Raw genomic sequence first — 16,867 nt, 5'->3', positions numbered from 1 at the left:
TGGGGCTGTGGGGGATGTGTGTGGCAGCAAAGACGTCAGGGTTGCTTCCCCCACTCAGGAAGCCAGGCCTCAGCAAGCCAAGAAACACAGAGAGTTGTGAGCGAGTGCCGGAGGGTCAGAAGACATACTCTGACATCTCTTGAGGAGTCCTCTTGTGTGGAGGCCGAAGAGGTGTGTGTGTGTGTGTGTGTGTGTGTGTGTAGCCCAGAAAACTTTGAGCTCTTGCCTGCACAACAGCAACGAGGCAAACTATGGGGCTTCCAAGGCATTCAGCTCAACCCAACCTGGAGTTCCTGTCGGTCCAACAACAAACCAGCAGCAAAGGTTGGATACCCAGACCAAAAGAGCACAGAGGAAGATGGGCTTCTAATAACCAGCCTATTTCTGCAGGCGAGAGCTCAAGCTTTTCTGGGCTCAACACCTCCCCTTCGGCCTCCACACAGGATGGGACCCTTCTCTGCTTGGAAGCGGCGGGAGAAACTTGGAGCTTAGCCTTGGAGAGTCCTCTTGTGTGGAGGCTGTGTGTGTGTGGGGGTGTTGCCTGGTTATTAGGAACCTGTCTTCTTCGGTGCTCATTTGGTCTGGGCATTTGGTCTTTCCCCCCTGCCCCATTTAAAAGGAAGGCCAGCTGGGCTTCTCCTTCCCTCCTACCCATCCCCCTGCTCCCTTCTCCCCACTCAATCCTACTTCGGGACAGAGGAGAGCGTGCTAATAACGTGTGTTGGCATTTCCAACACGCATTTCTGCAGTTCTTCACAATCCTCCAGGCCTGGCTTGCTGAGAGGGGAGAGCAGCCCTGACTCCTCTGCTGCCATCCCCCCACAGCCCCAGCCATCGCTGCCCAGGGAAGGCACAGGAAAAGAAAGCAAGCAGAAACATAGCTCTTGCTGTGGCAAAAGAGTGGAGATCGGGGAAGGCACAGGCAAGAGAAAGCGGCGCTTTTCAAAGGTGGCAGCTTGTGTCTTGTGTTGTCTGTGCCCTTCTTCGATCTCAGCTCTTTCGCCCCAGCGAGAGCTATGTTTCTGCTTGCTTTTCCTATGCCTTCCCCGGGCAGCAATGCCTGGGGCTGTTGGGGGGGGGGCAGCAGAGCAGAGCGCCGAGAGGGATGAGAAAACTGATGCCGCTGCCGCTGCCCCATTCTGGACATCTGAACTGGATGGTAAGCAGACTTGACCACTCCGCCCTCTTCCATTACCACCAGCCAGTACTTTTCCTGCCCCAGGCCATCCCTACAGCCTGCAGCCATCGAGGAAGAACCCAGGGCAGGAGAGGCGAGCTGGAAGGTGTGGGAGTGCTGTGCAAATGCAAGTAGTGTGGCGCTCCTGCATTTTCTGGCCATCTCCATCACTGCTTCAGCCTGCCTGTGCCGCCGCCCCACTCTTGCCGCAATAGCACCATTACCTCATCCTGGCCGATGAGGGCTGCACTGTTTTTTGCATGTTTGCACATTACAGGTGCCAGCCCCTATGGTGGTGATTTCCAACCACACCACAGGCCAGTCCCATATTCCAGAGCTGCAGTAGTCACAAGTCTGGCCCTTTGATCATCCCGGAGCAGCTCATACATGGCAGGCCGGTGCACAGACCAGTCATGTGACTACTGCAGCTCTGGAATATGGGACTGACTTTCCCAATGTCAGCAAGCCACTGTCAGTCAAAATTCATACTAGTGGTCCGCGGGATTTGATATTATGAGTTTGGTGGTCCCTGAGGTCCAAAAGGTTGGTGGTCCCTGAGGTCCAAAATGTTGTCGACCCCTGATCTAAATTACAAATCCTTCATGTTAGCTTTTAATTTTTATGTCAACTAGCTTGTCTAAACATACATGCATTCTTGAAGAACTAAAATTTAGTTTTAAATAGGCTATTTAATTCCAAAGATTATTAATTCAGTTTTCAGGATGAAAAATAATCTTCAAACCACAAACTAAAATGAAAATAATATTTATCCTTTTTTTATTAAACAGAAAAATATGAAGGAATAGTTGACTACCAAAAACTAACCCTATGCATTATCTTTAATTTCTAAAAGTATAAATTTTATCATACAATAAAAAGCAATCAAGCTTTATCTATTTCCCTTTAACTATTTGTAAGCTAAGAAGAACAAAATACACTCAACCAGAATATCTTTTCAGTAACTCCATATACTTTGTTTGCTGGATTTCAAAGCAAGCTTCTCAATAAAGAAAGAGACATTTGAGGTTTGCTTAAATTGGCTTTGTAAACATGTTTTATTTCATTTTGAAGAATGAACAAAGTATATACAATATGCATATACACAAAAATTTCAATTATATTTATTAATGCAAATTAAATAAAACAGCTGTGTCACAGGAACATATAAAAACCACCATGTTACAAGACTATGAAAACACTAACATCAAAACTTCCATCCATATTCTAAATATGACAAATATTTACAAATATTCTGTCTAAATTAAGAAAGCAACTTAGTAAGGTTTTAAATGTAAGAAAGAAATATATCAAGAACAAGTTATAATTAACTAAAGTATAGAAATTTTGACAGTAAAGTAAAAAGTGAGATAGGAGAAGAAAAGTATTTTTATAATGTTTACTTGACCCAATAATTCATACAGTTATCTGGAATTTTGGATCTAAAATAACAGCCCATCTACTATTAGTGACAAAAGTAATAAATCTGCCTTGCTGTTGACAAGAATGTTGATTTCAGAAATAATTATGCTAACAGGAAATATTTTTGCAAATTTAGAAGGACTATTGACAGTGCTTTAATATTCTTTCTTTTTCATTAAATAATCCCAAGCATCCCTGGCAAAATTAACAACATGCACATATAAGAATGTAAACGAACTCAATCTTGTTTGCCTGAGGATATAAAGACCAATATCATACATAATTCTTTATAACAAATAACTTGTTCAGTTTATATCTAATCACACAGTTAACATGAAATAAAAATAGTACGTAAACAGGAAGCAATTCCCACACTTAGTAATACAGATAATGTTACCTGGTTGGATAATGAAACGTCTCAAGCAAACAACCAAGCTCAAAGAGCATCAAGGATCCAGTAAAATAAAATGATTAAACAGAACATTAAAAGCTAGGCTAATCTCAAATCTGACTTTTCTGTGATGCTGTAGCATCATCAGAAGGCTTCCTGCAGCCTTTGGAAAAACCAGGAGGCCTTATTGTTGCAATCTGCAACTTTTCAATCATTAACAATCCCTGAAATAGGATAATAGAAATAATTACAGATGTACAATATATATTATAAATGGTTTAATTTTTCATACAGACCAATCAGAAAAAGTGGCAATTTCTTGGCAATCGTAGCATGCCCAATTCTTTTTTTTTTATTTAAGTTTTTATTGGTTTTTAAAAACAAATATAAACAAACAAAACATAAAAACATCAAGCCATCTTCCATATGTATACATACAGTGTGCCGGTTGGTTTACAAATTGTTTTGTGCTTCCATTTCGTAGTCTTCAATTACAATTACATTGCATATAATCTCATATTTTCAATCAAAAATTAAATACCTTAGTATCATTATTAATCAATCATTTGACTATACTTTTATTCATTCATGTTTTACAAGTTAATCATAATTTACTTAGTTTGTTTGATAACATGCCCAATTTTTTTTGTCAGCTCATTACAATGCACATGCCATTCTAGAAAATCATCCAATCCCAGGAATAATCTGTTTGTACAGCAAAGCAGGAGGGTGCACATACTTCACTGTACATACAAGGGTGTTCATACCTCTTCCTGGATTCTAGGAATTCATTTTGACTATTACTTTCCCCCTCCAAAAACAACCATCTCATAGATACATTTCACCAGGAAAATACATTATGCAAGAGCCACTGTGGTTAGAACATAAAAGTCTTTTGCAGCTGTTAGCTGCTTACACAGAATTTCAAAATGCTAAATTCAAGCTGAAGTGAAAATGCTTTCCCACATCTTCTAATCCATTGAAATGTATTGAGTAGAATTCTGTGTATGGCAAGAGTATCTTTCAAGATAAATTCCATAAGGATAGTAAACTTAAAACAAACATAAAACTTATATAAAACTATATTTTTCTTGTTCATTTTTGGCATTCTGATTTCTCGGATCTTGGGTTAGGATAGTTGGGGGCCAGGGGTGGGATTCAAATTTTTAAACAACCGGTTCTGTGGGCATGGCTTAGTAGGTGGTCATGGCTTGGTGGTCATGTGACTGGCTGGGCGTGGCCAACTCAACATCACTCACATCGAGGCACCATCTCCTCGCCTGGCCTCTCATGACTGTGGGAATGCTGCAACAGTCGTAAGTGTGAGAAACGGTCATAAGTCACTTTTTTCAGTGCCATTGTAACTTTGAATGGTCACTCCACACAAGCAAAGTACCAGCAAAGGAGGAAAAAAAATATCCAGAGAAGTTCCAGAGACAGGAAGTCTAGTCCTGCCAAGAATGTAATAAGAGTTAATGGAGAGGCAGTTTCTGTAAGGAACACCAGAATGTTTCTTTCCTGCCTTCCTTACAGGATTAGGCCAGTAGTTTCTTTTAACAACTGGTTCTCCGAACTGCTTAGAATGTTAACAACCGGTTCTAGTGAATAGGTGCGAACCTGTAGAATTCCACCCGTTGGGGGCCCTGCCCATTGTATATGACTGTGGTTTGCCAAATCTACCATTAGTTCTTGTTGTTTACTTTTTAACTATATTGTTTTTATTCTGTGGGTTTTACTGTATGTTACCCTGAGTCGGTTGGAATTGGGCATTATCTAAATCAAGTATTCAACCCAAACTATTAAAGATTAATTCACAATAGGCCAATCTATAGTATGTTTATGCTATGGTCTAATGTGGTGTTCAAAACTGTATATTTCTACAAAGGAACTTCCGTACCTCCCTTTCTCAAAAGTAGACATATGGATACATAGACAGACAATTGGTAATGTGTACATATCTATATAATAATTTTATGTTGGTTTCCAAGAAATCTTAATTGGCTCTTAGCACAAAATGGCCAAGAAGCCATAGAGCTCAAGTCAAAATATCTCAGAAGGCTTGTAATGCCTTTACAGTCAAATAGGAGAGCAACCCATTACTTTATAACAATGGAACAATGATTAATTGCAGAATGGTCCTTTTATTTTCATTACAAACTTAGTGTTACCCACCCTTTGAAATATGTAACTGAGAATAATTTGTTAAAATTAACTAAATTATTTCCACAGAGCTAAAATTAAAAAGTAATTTTAAAAAAATACATATGTTATGAAAGGTGTGTAAGAATAAGTAAAAATCTCATTTACAAAAAGCACAATTCTTGCATTTAATGCTAATTACCTAGCACAAAATTTGGATAAAGAGTTATTTTGCCAGCTTAATTTCTTAGTTTTGTTTAACATTCAGTGGTTGGTTTGCTGACTTTTAAAAAAAAGTTTACTTATATTGAAGACTAAAAATCTGCAAACTTCAAAGTTGTTGCATTCTATACAACATAGTATGGCATTACATCCTCAGAAACCTCTTCCAAAATATGAACAGATCTGCAATCTATATTTTAATAAAAAAAAACCACACATAAATAGGTTTCAAACATAACCCATAGGTCAATTACAAGAGTTAATTTTTTCTTTGAATCAGAGAAGTCACAGATCATCAAGATATCAAGTCTCATCCACAGAATTTCCCTGTTCATTGTTCCTGCTGCTCACATGTCCATTACCACTCACATTCAGGTCACCATTATGGATATCCTCTGACACATGACGTGCAAATGTATAGTTCTCACTATCAGTTACAAGCATGTTTGTTGATTCCTGCTGGTCCAAGCTCTTAGATATTTTTCTGATTGGAGGAGGGGAAGGTGGTGTAGTACTTACTGGTCCAGAAAAGGGCCTGTATACCCCTACCTCAGCCATCTCTGATCTTGTAGAATTATCAAGCAGGTGCCCATAAACCATAACATCCTCAATGACTGCATAGACATGGGAATCATTCTTCTTCCTTTCCTTTTTAAAAATGCCCTGCCTTCCAGGTAACAAGGTGTTGACATTGGTATTATAAACTCCCACCACTGGCTTATGGCTTTCCTTTCTTTTGCTAAAAAAAAGAAGAGAAAGTAAGTTTTAAAACAATACACATTTGGATTTTATTCTCTCACAAATTTTAATGATGTTGATTTACAAAGCTTATACTCTCATTTTGCTTAATTAAAAGACGACTCATTTAGCTTTCTTCCATGATTCTTCCACCTCAGGGGGGAATGGATCTCACAGATATCATCAACATCTTACAAGTTTTAGCTCTTTCTGAAAGCCAGCTTCTACTTTTTCCTGCAGATTTTCACAAGTAGTAATAATAAATTCATATATCCCAGGCAATTAACTAAAAGCTGGCAGATTAGTCTATTTTGTGAGGTTTGCAACCTTAATTCATGTAAACCAAATGGCTGATATAATATTATTTCAATTTTATTTAATTTTTTTTCCGAAAACCATTTTATTGATTTTCTACAAACAAGACAAACAAAACATTAAAACATCAACTCTCTTATGTATGTACAATGTGTCGGTTGGTTCATCGATTTTGTGCATTCATTTCGTAGTCTCAATTGCAGTTATATTACATAACAACTCATATTGTCAATCCAAACTTATATATCCTAATATCGCTATTAATAAATCATTTGACTATACTTTTAATCATTCATGCTTTATGAGAGAACAATACTTTAAACAGTTTATTCTATAACAAATCATATAATCATACCAAATCTAAAAACACTTTATAGATATAATGTCAAATAACATAGGCAAAAGAAAAAATGAAAGTATTCCTTGCTATCTAACTTTCTAAATATTCTATTATCGTATTTTGTCATCCTAGCCACTGATAAAAAGATCCCAAATTTCATAAAATTGTTTATCCTCTTGCTCTCTAATTTCAAATGTCAATCTACTCATCTCCAGCACATTCCAATATTTTTTCTTAATAATTTCTTCCTGTGATGGTATTTTCTCATTTTCCAGTTTTTAGCAAATACAATCCTAGCTGTTAACACATTTACAATCAGATATTTCAAATCTTTACTATATGTATCTGGTAAGATTCCCAATAAAAAGAACTCCGGTTTCAAATCTACCGTTTTTTTGTCATTTTTTTCCAACCACATGCAATTTTAGTAATATTTTTAGCGTCCTCACAAGTCCACCACATATGGTAATATGAGCCAGGTATCTGATGACATTTCCAGCATTTTTCAGATTTGTTCTTGAACATTCTTGCTATTCTTGTCGGGGGAAAGTGCCACCTGTAAAACATCTTATACAAATTTTCCTTATATGCTGTTGACATTGTCATTTTATAATTTTGAGACCACAATTTTGCCATTTCTCTAAATCAATCCCATATCCAAAATTCTTCCCCAAACAATCATTGTTTCTTTAACTTGTTCTTCTAATTTAATTCCCAGTAAATAACCATATAATTTTTTAATCACCTTCTCATCAGTACCCATCAAAATCTTATCTAGATCAGTCTGTTTATCATAGAATCCCTCTGTTTTAGAATCTTCATCATACCTTGAATGTATTTAACGCATATGAAAACCAATTCATCTTTATACCTTGTTCCTCTAAACTTTGTATTGATTTAAGTTCACCCTTTTCATCCAATAGTTCCCCATGTATCTAACTGTTTGTTCCTTCTTATAAATTATAGGATAGGAAAATGCTTCAATAGTCGATAACCAAACTGGAATTTTCAAATAACATTGTCTTTTTATCTTCTCCCAGTTTAACCACAAAGACTCCCGTATATAATGTCTTCTAAAATAACCCTGTGTTTTAGTTCCCTTATACCATAAAAAGCGTGTACAACCCAACAGCAAGTCATGACCTTCTAATATCAACAATCTAGTCTTTCTTAATGTTATCCATTCCTTAACCCACATCAAACTTGCAGCTTGATAGTACAATTCCCAATTGGGCAGACCAAAACCTCCTCTAATTCTAGCATCTTGCAAAAAAGCTTTAGCTTTATTCGCTTTCTTACCTTGCCATATATTCAACATAATTTTATTTAAATCATCAAAATAGTCTTTTCCGAGCCTAATTGGTATTGTTTGAAAGAGAAATAGGATTCTAGGTAAAATATTCATCTTAATTGTTGAAATTCTCCCCTATTAATGACAATTGCAAGTTTTCCCATTTCTTCAAGTCTATAGCTATCTGTTGTTTAAGTTTAATATAATTATTCTCTTTTAATGTGCTACATCTTGCTGTCAAATGTATCCCCAGATACTTAACCTTATTAAGTAACTTGGATTTTCAGCAGGTCTGCCAGTTCTTCTCTTTGTCTCAGTAGCATGTTCTTTGTCAAAATCTTTGTTTTGTCTTTATTTTCAAACCAGCTACCTCACCATATATCTCTATCTTTTCCAATAACTTTGAAGCTGTTTCTAACGGATCTTCCAAAATAAAGACTAAGTCGTCAGCAAAAGCTTGCAGTTTAAATTCTTCCTTTTTAATTTCATTCCTTTTATGCTTTTATCATCTCTAATATTTCTATTCAACACTTCCAAAGTCAATACAAATAGCAAAGGAGATAGGGGACATCCTTGTCTTGTGCCTTTTCTTATATTAATAAAATCTGTAAGTTCTCCCTCCATCATTACCTTTGCTGTCTGTTTATTGTATATGGCTTCTATTGCTTGGACAAATTTTCTGGCAAAACCCATCTGTTCCAATAGTAATAACATAAATCTCAGTTCACGTTGTCAAATGCCTTTTGAGCATCTAGAAATATCAAAGCCATTTGCTTTTCAGGATGTGCCTCATAATATTCCAAAGTATCCAAGATTACTCTCATATTATCTATAATTTGTCTCTTTGGTAGAAATCCATTTTGATCTGGGTGAATAAAATTATTTAAGTATTTTTTAAGTCTTTCTGCTAAAATTGAAGCAAAAATTTTATAGTCTGCATTTAATAGAGAAATAGGTCTATAGTTCTTAATTTGCAGTGGATCAGCCTCTTCTTTTGGAATAAGTGTAATATAAGCCTCTGACCATGTTTTAGGTATCATCTTCTTTGACATAGCTTCATCCATAACTTCAAGCAATGGAATGCTCAATGATTCTTGAAATGTTTTATAGAATTCTGCCGGAAGCCCATCTGGACCGGTGCTTTCCCATTATTTTGTTTCTTAAGTGCTTCAGTTAATTCCATCATTGTTATGTTGCTTTCTAGCATTTCTTCAATCTCTTTAGGCATCTTCGGTAAGTTAGCATTCTGTAAATACTGTTTAACTTTTCTTCATCAATATTCTCTTGTTTATATAGTTGCCCATAAAAATCTCGAACAATTTCCTTTTTCTCCTTATTACCATAACAAACTTGGCCTTGATCATCTATTAACTTCAATATTTTTCTTGATTCTTTCTCTTTTCTCAATTTATATGCTAGCCATCTACCTGGTTTGTTTGCGTCTTCAAAATAATTCTGTTTAGCATTTCTAATTTTCTGCTGCCAATTCTTCTTTCTCTATTAATTCCATTTTATGTTTAGTTATATCCAACTTCAATTTAATTTCCTTTTTCTGTGGCATTTTCTGTAATTCTTTTTCAAGTCTTTTATATTCATCTTCCAAGATCTTAGTGGCTTGCCTTTTCCTAATGTTCTTTCTTCTTATATAATCTATTATCAAACCTCTAACATATGCCTTCATTGTATCCCAAACATTCTGCAATGAAGTATCTTCTTTTTATTTTCCCTAAAGAAAAAAAACCAATTCTTTCTCCATCCATTGTGTAAAATCTTTTTCCTTTAAAATAGTATCGTTTAACGTCCATCTCGATCTTTTTTTTGTCCCTTCCATTTAATTGTCATTGGGCTATGATCTGCCCAAGTACTTGTTTCAATATTTGTTTCTTGAATATTAGCTATTAATTCTGATGAGATCCAAATGATATCCAATCTGGACCATGATAAGTGTCTATTTGAATAAAAAGTATATTGTTTAGCTTTAACATTTCTTTCTCTCCAAATATCTTTTAAGGTTAATTCATCTGTCATTTAAAAAAAAGATTTAGGGAGAATCTTTCTATTTTAACTTTGTTGTTGTTGCTATATAATCCAGTTTATTGTCCACAATTCCATTAAAGTCTCCCATCATAATTATATTAACATAGTCCAGTCCAGTTATTTTCATGTGTAATTTTTATAAAATTCTCCTTGTTTATCATTCGGAGCATAAATTGCAATCAAGAGTATTTTTATATTATTGTCCATTATTTCCACCATTAATACTCTTCCGTCTTCATCCGTATAGATCAATTTTGCTGGGATGACCTCTTTGATGTATAGAACCACTCCTCTTTTCTTACATTGAGTCAAAGAAGTAAATATTTTCCCTAATTTTGGTTGTACTAACAATTGTTCATGTTGCTTTTTAATATGTACTTCTTGTAAACAAATTATATCAAATTTTAATTTCTCTAATTTATGAAAAGTTTTCCTTCTTTTAACAGCTGAATTAAGTCCATTTATATTCATTGTAATCAATTTTTTTTCTTCCATGATTATGCTTTATATTTAGGTCTAACAGCTCTCGTGGATCTCACTTCACGCTTTTATTTTTTTATTTTTAATTTTTAATGACATATTGTGAAATGGTATATTCTTATAACTTCATTAGTTTATTCATCTACTTTAATAGAAAAACCCTAAGGTTAAATTTAACTGCCAATAAATTATTACCCATGGCCAGCAGGTTATATGCTCTAGCAAGTGATAACATGCAGAAATCTTATTAATAAAGAAAACAGAAAACACAAGATACTCAGTTCAGCCCAAGAACACAGAAAATAATTATGTTTTAACACTCTAGATAGAAAGAATCTAATCTGGTCATATAGGGGGAAATTTCACAATATGTTTTTTCTTCTTCTTGCTGTATAGCCCTTAGTCTAAACGTCTTTTTGGAGAATCAATGGATTTCCTATCTCATTTTCCCACAGAAAAATGATCCCAACTACTTTGAGTAATTTATTAATTTCCTGTTAATGAGATCCCTGTTACCATTTCCTCTTAATGAATTTTTCCATTTTATGTATGGCCTAAATCACATAATAGAAAACAGAACATTGTAGAATTTTGAGTACAATGTGACTCAGATTTCTATCAGCTTCCCTGAGCATCAGTTAAATCTTGCTGGCCATTTTAGAAGCAGGATTGTCTACAGACACAGAGAGCACAGTCATGACTGTTTCATCATAGCATGATTTCCACTAGCAGGAAAAAATGAAGAAACTTGGGTTTATCCCTTCCTGAGTAAATGCTGATTGACCTAATGACACATAAAGCTGGCTGGGATGCTTTGGGAACTATCTGACATGTTAATAAAAAGGAAGGAAAGCTTGCAGGGAGGTCACTGAGTTTGTGGCAAAGCAGTGGTGGAAACCACCATATCTAAGAGATGACCTTTGTATCTTCATTATGGAGACTCTCAAAGAAAAGTATTTTTATTCCCAAAAATTACTAATCAGTAAGCATTATTGAGAGAAAATCCTAACAGGTTTGGAATTATAACCATTCTTTGAGAAAATTTCTGAAAATTAGTACAAAACCCCCCAAGAAATCCTAGAAGAAACCATGCACAAAGATCTCTCTGACAAATTGAAAGACAAAAAGGACAAGAACAAAAAATGGAAAGAAGGACATACAACTAAGGCAGAATATTGGCAGATAGCCAGAATCTGCAAAGAATAGAATAGAATAGAATAGAATAGAATAGAATAGAATAGAATAGAATAGAATAGAATAGAATAGAATAGAATAGAATACTTTATTGGCCAGGGTGTGATTGGACACGCAAGGAATTTGTTTTGGTGTAAATACTCTCAGTATACATAAAGGAAAAGATATATTCATCAGGAGTCAAGAATCATAAGGTACAACACTTAATGATAGTCATAGGGTACAATAATCAATCAATCATTCTAGGAAACAGTCAATATAAATTGTAAGTATACAAGCGACAAAGTTACAGTCATACAGTCAAAAGTGGGAGGGGATGGGTGATAAGGAGTGATGAGATTAATAGTAATAGTAGTGCAGACTTTGTAATAATTGAACAGGGTTGAGGGAATTATTTGTTTAGCAGAGTGATGGCTTTCAGGAAAAAACTGTTCTTGTGTCTAGTTGTTCTGGTGCGCAATGCTCTATAGCGTTGTTTTGACGGAAGGAGTTGAAACAATTTATGTCCGGGATGTGAGGGGTCTGTAAATATTTTCACAGCCCTCTTTTTGACTGGCGCAGTATACAGGTCCTCGATTGAAGGCAGGTTGGTAGTAATTGTTTTTTCTGCAGTCCTAATTACTCTCTGAAGTCTGTGTCTGTCCTGTTGGGTTGCAGAACCAAACCAGACAGTTATAGCAGATGACAGATTCAATCATTCCTCTGTAGAACTGGATCAGCAGCTCCTTGGGCAGTTTGAGCTTCCTGAGTTGGCGCAGAAAGAACATTTTTTGTTGTGCTTTTTTGATGACATTTTTTGATGTTTAGGTGTCCATTTTAGGTCATGTGATAATAGTAGAACCTAGAAATTTGAAGGTCTCTACTGTTGATACAGTGTTGTCTAATATTGTAAGAGGTGGTAGTATGGACAAAGTCATGAAAGCAAAGGCTCAGAATAAACAAAGACTTGCAACAAAAGTCAAGGATAATTTTAAAAATTTCTTCCAACGTATAAATAACAAGAAAAAAAACAAGGAAACAGTCGATGCACTAAAGAGAGAAGAAAGCTTAAATCATAATCCTTCACTGCTTATTTTCAACATTTCAATACTTTCTCCTAATGCCAAACACCATATCGGTTAAACAATACCTAGTAATTTCATTAGTCAATTTCCTCCCCAATTTTTTTTTTTTTAAAAATTCTCATTTGGCAAACAGTATGGTTCCAGGTTTCACATCTCAATACAAACATGACCATAGTTATCTATTCATTTTATTTATTCAATTTCATTTCACATTATCCTTATTAGTATTAAATATTAAACTTATCTTATCCAATTCCAATTCATATTATAACTTGTTTCATTTTTAAAAAAATATTCTCATATCTCATTTTACAATGTTATCTAAAATTCTCATCTCATTTCTATGTTCATTTCCCATACTACCTTTTTCTGTCACATTTGCATCAATCCTTATTTTATTAATTCAAAATTGTCCTCTCTGGTTAATAATTCGAGCTAGCCACCTTCATTCTACCTTAATACCAATCTCCCTATTTATATAACACACACACACACACACACACACACGTCAGATTCCGCATTACATTTTCTCCATCACCTTATAGGTCATCTATGCATTACAAAAGTATTAATCTAATCAATTAATTATAGCAACTGATATTAATCTTTCCATAATGGTTCTCATTTCATCATTTTTTTCTTTTCTTATACATCGCTAATCATCAATTAATATACAATATTCTTATTATAAATTCCCAATTCCATATTTATTTCATTGTTCCATGTCTAATATAGCGATAGTCCTTTAATAGAAAAAGAGAAAAAGGAACTAAAAAAACCCATATCAGTTACATACTTATCTATTTTCAATACTTATTCTTATATATCACAACTTATTACCTTGTGGAATCCCTATCCTTTATTTTCTACCCATTATCTCTCACTCTTGTAACTGTAATTTCTTTTCATCCTTGTTTGCTTCCTGTTTCTCTTTATTTTCTGGTCCTTTCTCTTAATTCCCTTTCCCCCCCATTCTTATTCCCCTCCATTTCTCATTCCAATTATTAAGTTTATCCCTCCCTCTTTCAATTTTTCTTTTGCACTTCCCTTTTCTGCTTCTTCCCTCTCCTTTTTTTCTTTTTCCGAACCATTCTCCCTTTTGTTATCATATCAGACCACAAATTTTTGATTTTAATTCCTTTCCCCTCCGCTTAAATAATTGCTGCTCCCTTTGTTCTTCAAAGCTGGCTTCTTCTTTGTTAAACTCCCCCCTCCCCAGTTTACTTTGTTCTTCTACAAGCTGAGTCGCCATTTCTAATATGTGTAATACGTAATTGCACATTTCAAGTTTAATTTTCATCATTTCCCTTATATCTTGCAACTCCAATCTTATTTCAACAAATAATTCCTTCATTATATCTTCTCCTTTTTTCCTTTCTTCCTCTTCCTTAATAGATGTATTTCTCTTCCTTAACAGATGTATTCAATCACAAAGTCCAGTGTATTATTTCAGCCAGTGTCTTTTAAGTTTATTTTCAACAATCAATGACCTTAAATCTTTGTTCCAGGTCTTCTAGTTGGTCCTTTCCCAACTGTTTCCCACGGTCACCGGGTGGTTCTATGACAATATTTTCAAACATCTTTCCCTTTGTAATATTCTAATGTCACTTTCCAGGGTTTTTATTTTATTATAATGGAGTTTCTTTTACTTTCTTTTAAGTTCCAAAGTCCAATTTCTTAGAAAGACCAAGCACTTTTTAAAGAGTCACTGAAATTTTTCCTGTACCATCAGGTGGCACTCTTTTGAGTCTTTTTCCACAATCCACTCCCTCCTTAACTTTAGTTTTCTTTGTTAAATATAATACTTTTATTAAGTTTGCTAATTTCAATCATTAGCTATTATTTCTTTTCTTTTCAATACACTCAATTTCAGCATTTAGCTATGCCCTTTAAGTGCTAGTAATCCAATAGTTGTCCAGTTTAATTTCTAAACCTTTGTTGTGTTCAAATATTTTCCTTTAAATTTTCTCCTTCAAGTTAATCCAATACAATAATTCAAGCCAATTTTATAAAATCCAATTTCCTTCTCACTTTCTCTGGTCGCCGCTTCCACATACTTTCCTCCAAAATAGTAATTTATTTTTTAATACCGGGGTACCTCAAAATCCATGTGTTTTGCCTGGTTCACACCCTACTTGCTATTTCGCCGCTCCAGTACAGTCTTAGTTTCCCAGACTGTTCTTTGTCTTCGTGGCGGCCATTTTAGGACCACCGCTACAGCTTGCCTTTGTGAGGGGTTTTTCCTGTCGGGGAGGGGAGTTGCGGCTCCCCTCAACCCTCCAGGCTATTCCCCCCTTCTTCACCACCCCTCCAGGGTGGTTCTGGTCTCAACTGGGACCCTCCAGCAAGTGAGCTCGGGGCAAAACTGTGCACAATTGTGGATTCCGCTCCGACGATGAACAAACCAGAAATCTCCTTACTGATTTTAAATTATTGCTATAATTTATCATCAAGGAGACGTGAGGCTATTTCAGAATATTCTGCATCAGATTTTAGCCTTGAATACTGTGCATTGGGAATGGAATTTGACAATCTATTTCAGACCTTGTAATATTCTAAAGGAGCCCTGATTCAGATACACAACTCTTGTCATGACATCCCTGCATACAGGACAACATATAGCAAGATCTTTTACTCTCCCTCTTCAGACATTCTTTTCAAGTTTACCTGCAACCCATATGGACAATCTGAAATTCCTGGCCTGACTTCTCTTTTCCCCTTAGCCTTCCCATTGATACCAAATTGCCATGCAATTAATGGCAAGAAAAAAACTTAACGAGTTTTGTGTTTCTTCCCCATGTAGCTCATCGACTTGGGATTGGAGGGAGAGTAACGGTGACAGTGAAAAACTAGAAGAGTCTTTTCTACTTGCCTCTTCCAAGGCAATTTTCCACTTAGCTCCCAAAACAGCTATTTCTGAGAATATTGTGAAGTATTCTTCCTAGGATGGGAACTATCTGTCTTTCATTCCAACAGACAGAGCCTCTAAAGAGAGTGTCAACCCTGAAGCTGACCTGACTGAAGCCATTTTTGACTGCTTCAATGTTGCCATATTGGAGCTGAGGAAAAGGGAGGGGGAATTAGAGATAATGGGGATTTTGTAGCCAAAACAAAAAAACTTTCTCTTGGGAACCAAGGACATTCTCCTATCTGGTCAGAGGAAGGTGGAGTGATGTCACCAGGCGACCAGACAGCACTGTAATTGGACCATGTAACTGATTGTTTTGTACTTTTAATTAGGTGAAAACTGCGGGAAACTCCAGAGTCGGTTTTCACCAGATCTGTGCCAATATGATGTAGCCAATAAAGTTATTCTTTGAGGAATCTACCTGCCTCGGAGATTTGCTTGCTATGGGTATATTACTTGGAACCCTGACAGAGAGATGATATAACTGCCACAGATGCAACCCCTCTTTCAAAGGAATTTCAGAGGGAACATACCACTAATGCATTGTTTGCCTAATGCTTGTTAATCTGACAATAGAAAGAAACAAGTTTGTTTTAATTTCAATGAAAAAGAGTTGGTGAAAACAAAATTACCTTTTTCTCTTTTTCTTAACACAGCAGATAAGGATCCCAATAATGACTAGCACTGCCATCCCGCCAGTCACTACACCAATTATGATGGTCACATCTGTAAAAAGATGAAGGGAAAGAGACATTCAGGATGGTTCAAAGTAAGAGGCAAAGGCTTTTGTTCCTTTCAAAACTACTCAAAGGCTTCTCATGCAGAAGATCAAAGGGACTTAGAAATAGAGGAGTTACATAGATTCTTTCCTCCAGTCTCAGGTCTTGAAAAAAACACAGTTGAGATTAATTAAACATATTGACAATTTACTAAAAGCCACATTTAACACATTGTTGATTACATGCCTGTTTATAGAGAGACAGAAAGAGGGAAACAGAAATCAACTTGAAATACATGAACAATTCACAGACTGGTAAGATACGTAATGTTTTTCCAGTACTTAATAGCTGGGTTGTAAGATGAAAGGGAGGGATGGTGAGGAAGTTGAAGAAAGAGAGAAGGAAAAAACAAACAAGAGAGGAGTCATAAGAA

The 16,867-nt window shown here is 35.6% G+C and overlaps 1 protein-coding gene across 4 annotated transcripts in view; it reads right to left on the bottom strand.

Annotated features, from left to right (window-relative positions):
• Positions 1-2,216: 2,216 nt before the first annotated feature.
• Positions 2,217-16,867, bottom strand: part of CDCP1 (CUB domain containing protein 1) — a 65,405-nt gene continuing 50,754 nt past the window's right edge. For 2 of the 4 annotated variants that reach the window (XM_026678480.2, XM_087945574.1), the window contains exons 8-9: positions 16,348-16,441; positions 2,217-6,087 (exon numbers count right to left, since the gene is read on the bottom strand). In XM_026678480.2, the coding sequence (XP_026534265.1) occupies positions 5,652-6,087; positions 16,348-16,441 (530 nt within the window). In that variant the 3' untranslated portion in view covers positions 2,217-5,651. The remainder of the gene's footprint in view (positions 6,088-16,347; positions 16,442-16,867) is intronic. The other 2 variants (XM_026678481.2, XM_087945575.1) reach the window with 1 other exon arrangement.

Source organism: Notechis scutatus, chromosome Z (genome assembly GCF_049901735.1).
Source record: "Notechis scutatus isolate UNSWTSFEM ecotype Mainland chromosome Z, rNotScu1.2, whole genome shotgun sequence".
Lineage (NCBI taxonomy): Eukaryota > Metazoa > Chordata > Lepidosauria > Squamata > Elapidae > Notechis > Notechis scutatus.
Note: the sequence above shows the minus strand (reverse complement) of the source record. Positions and strands in the feature narration are given on the sequence as shown.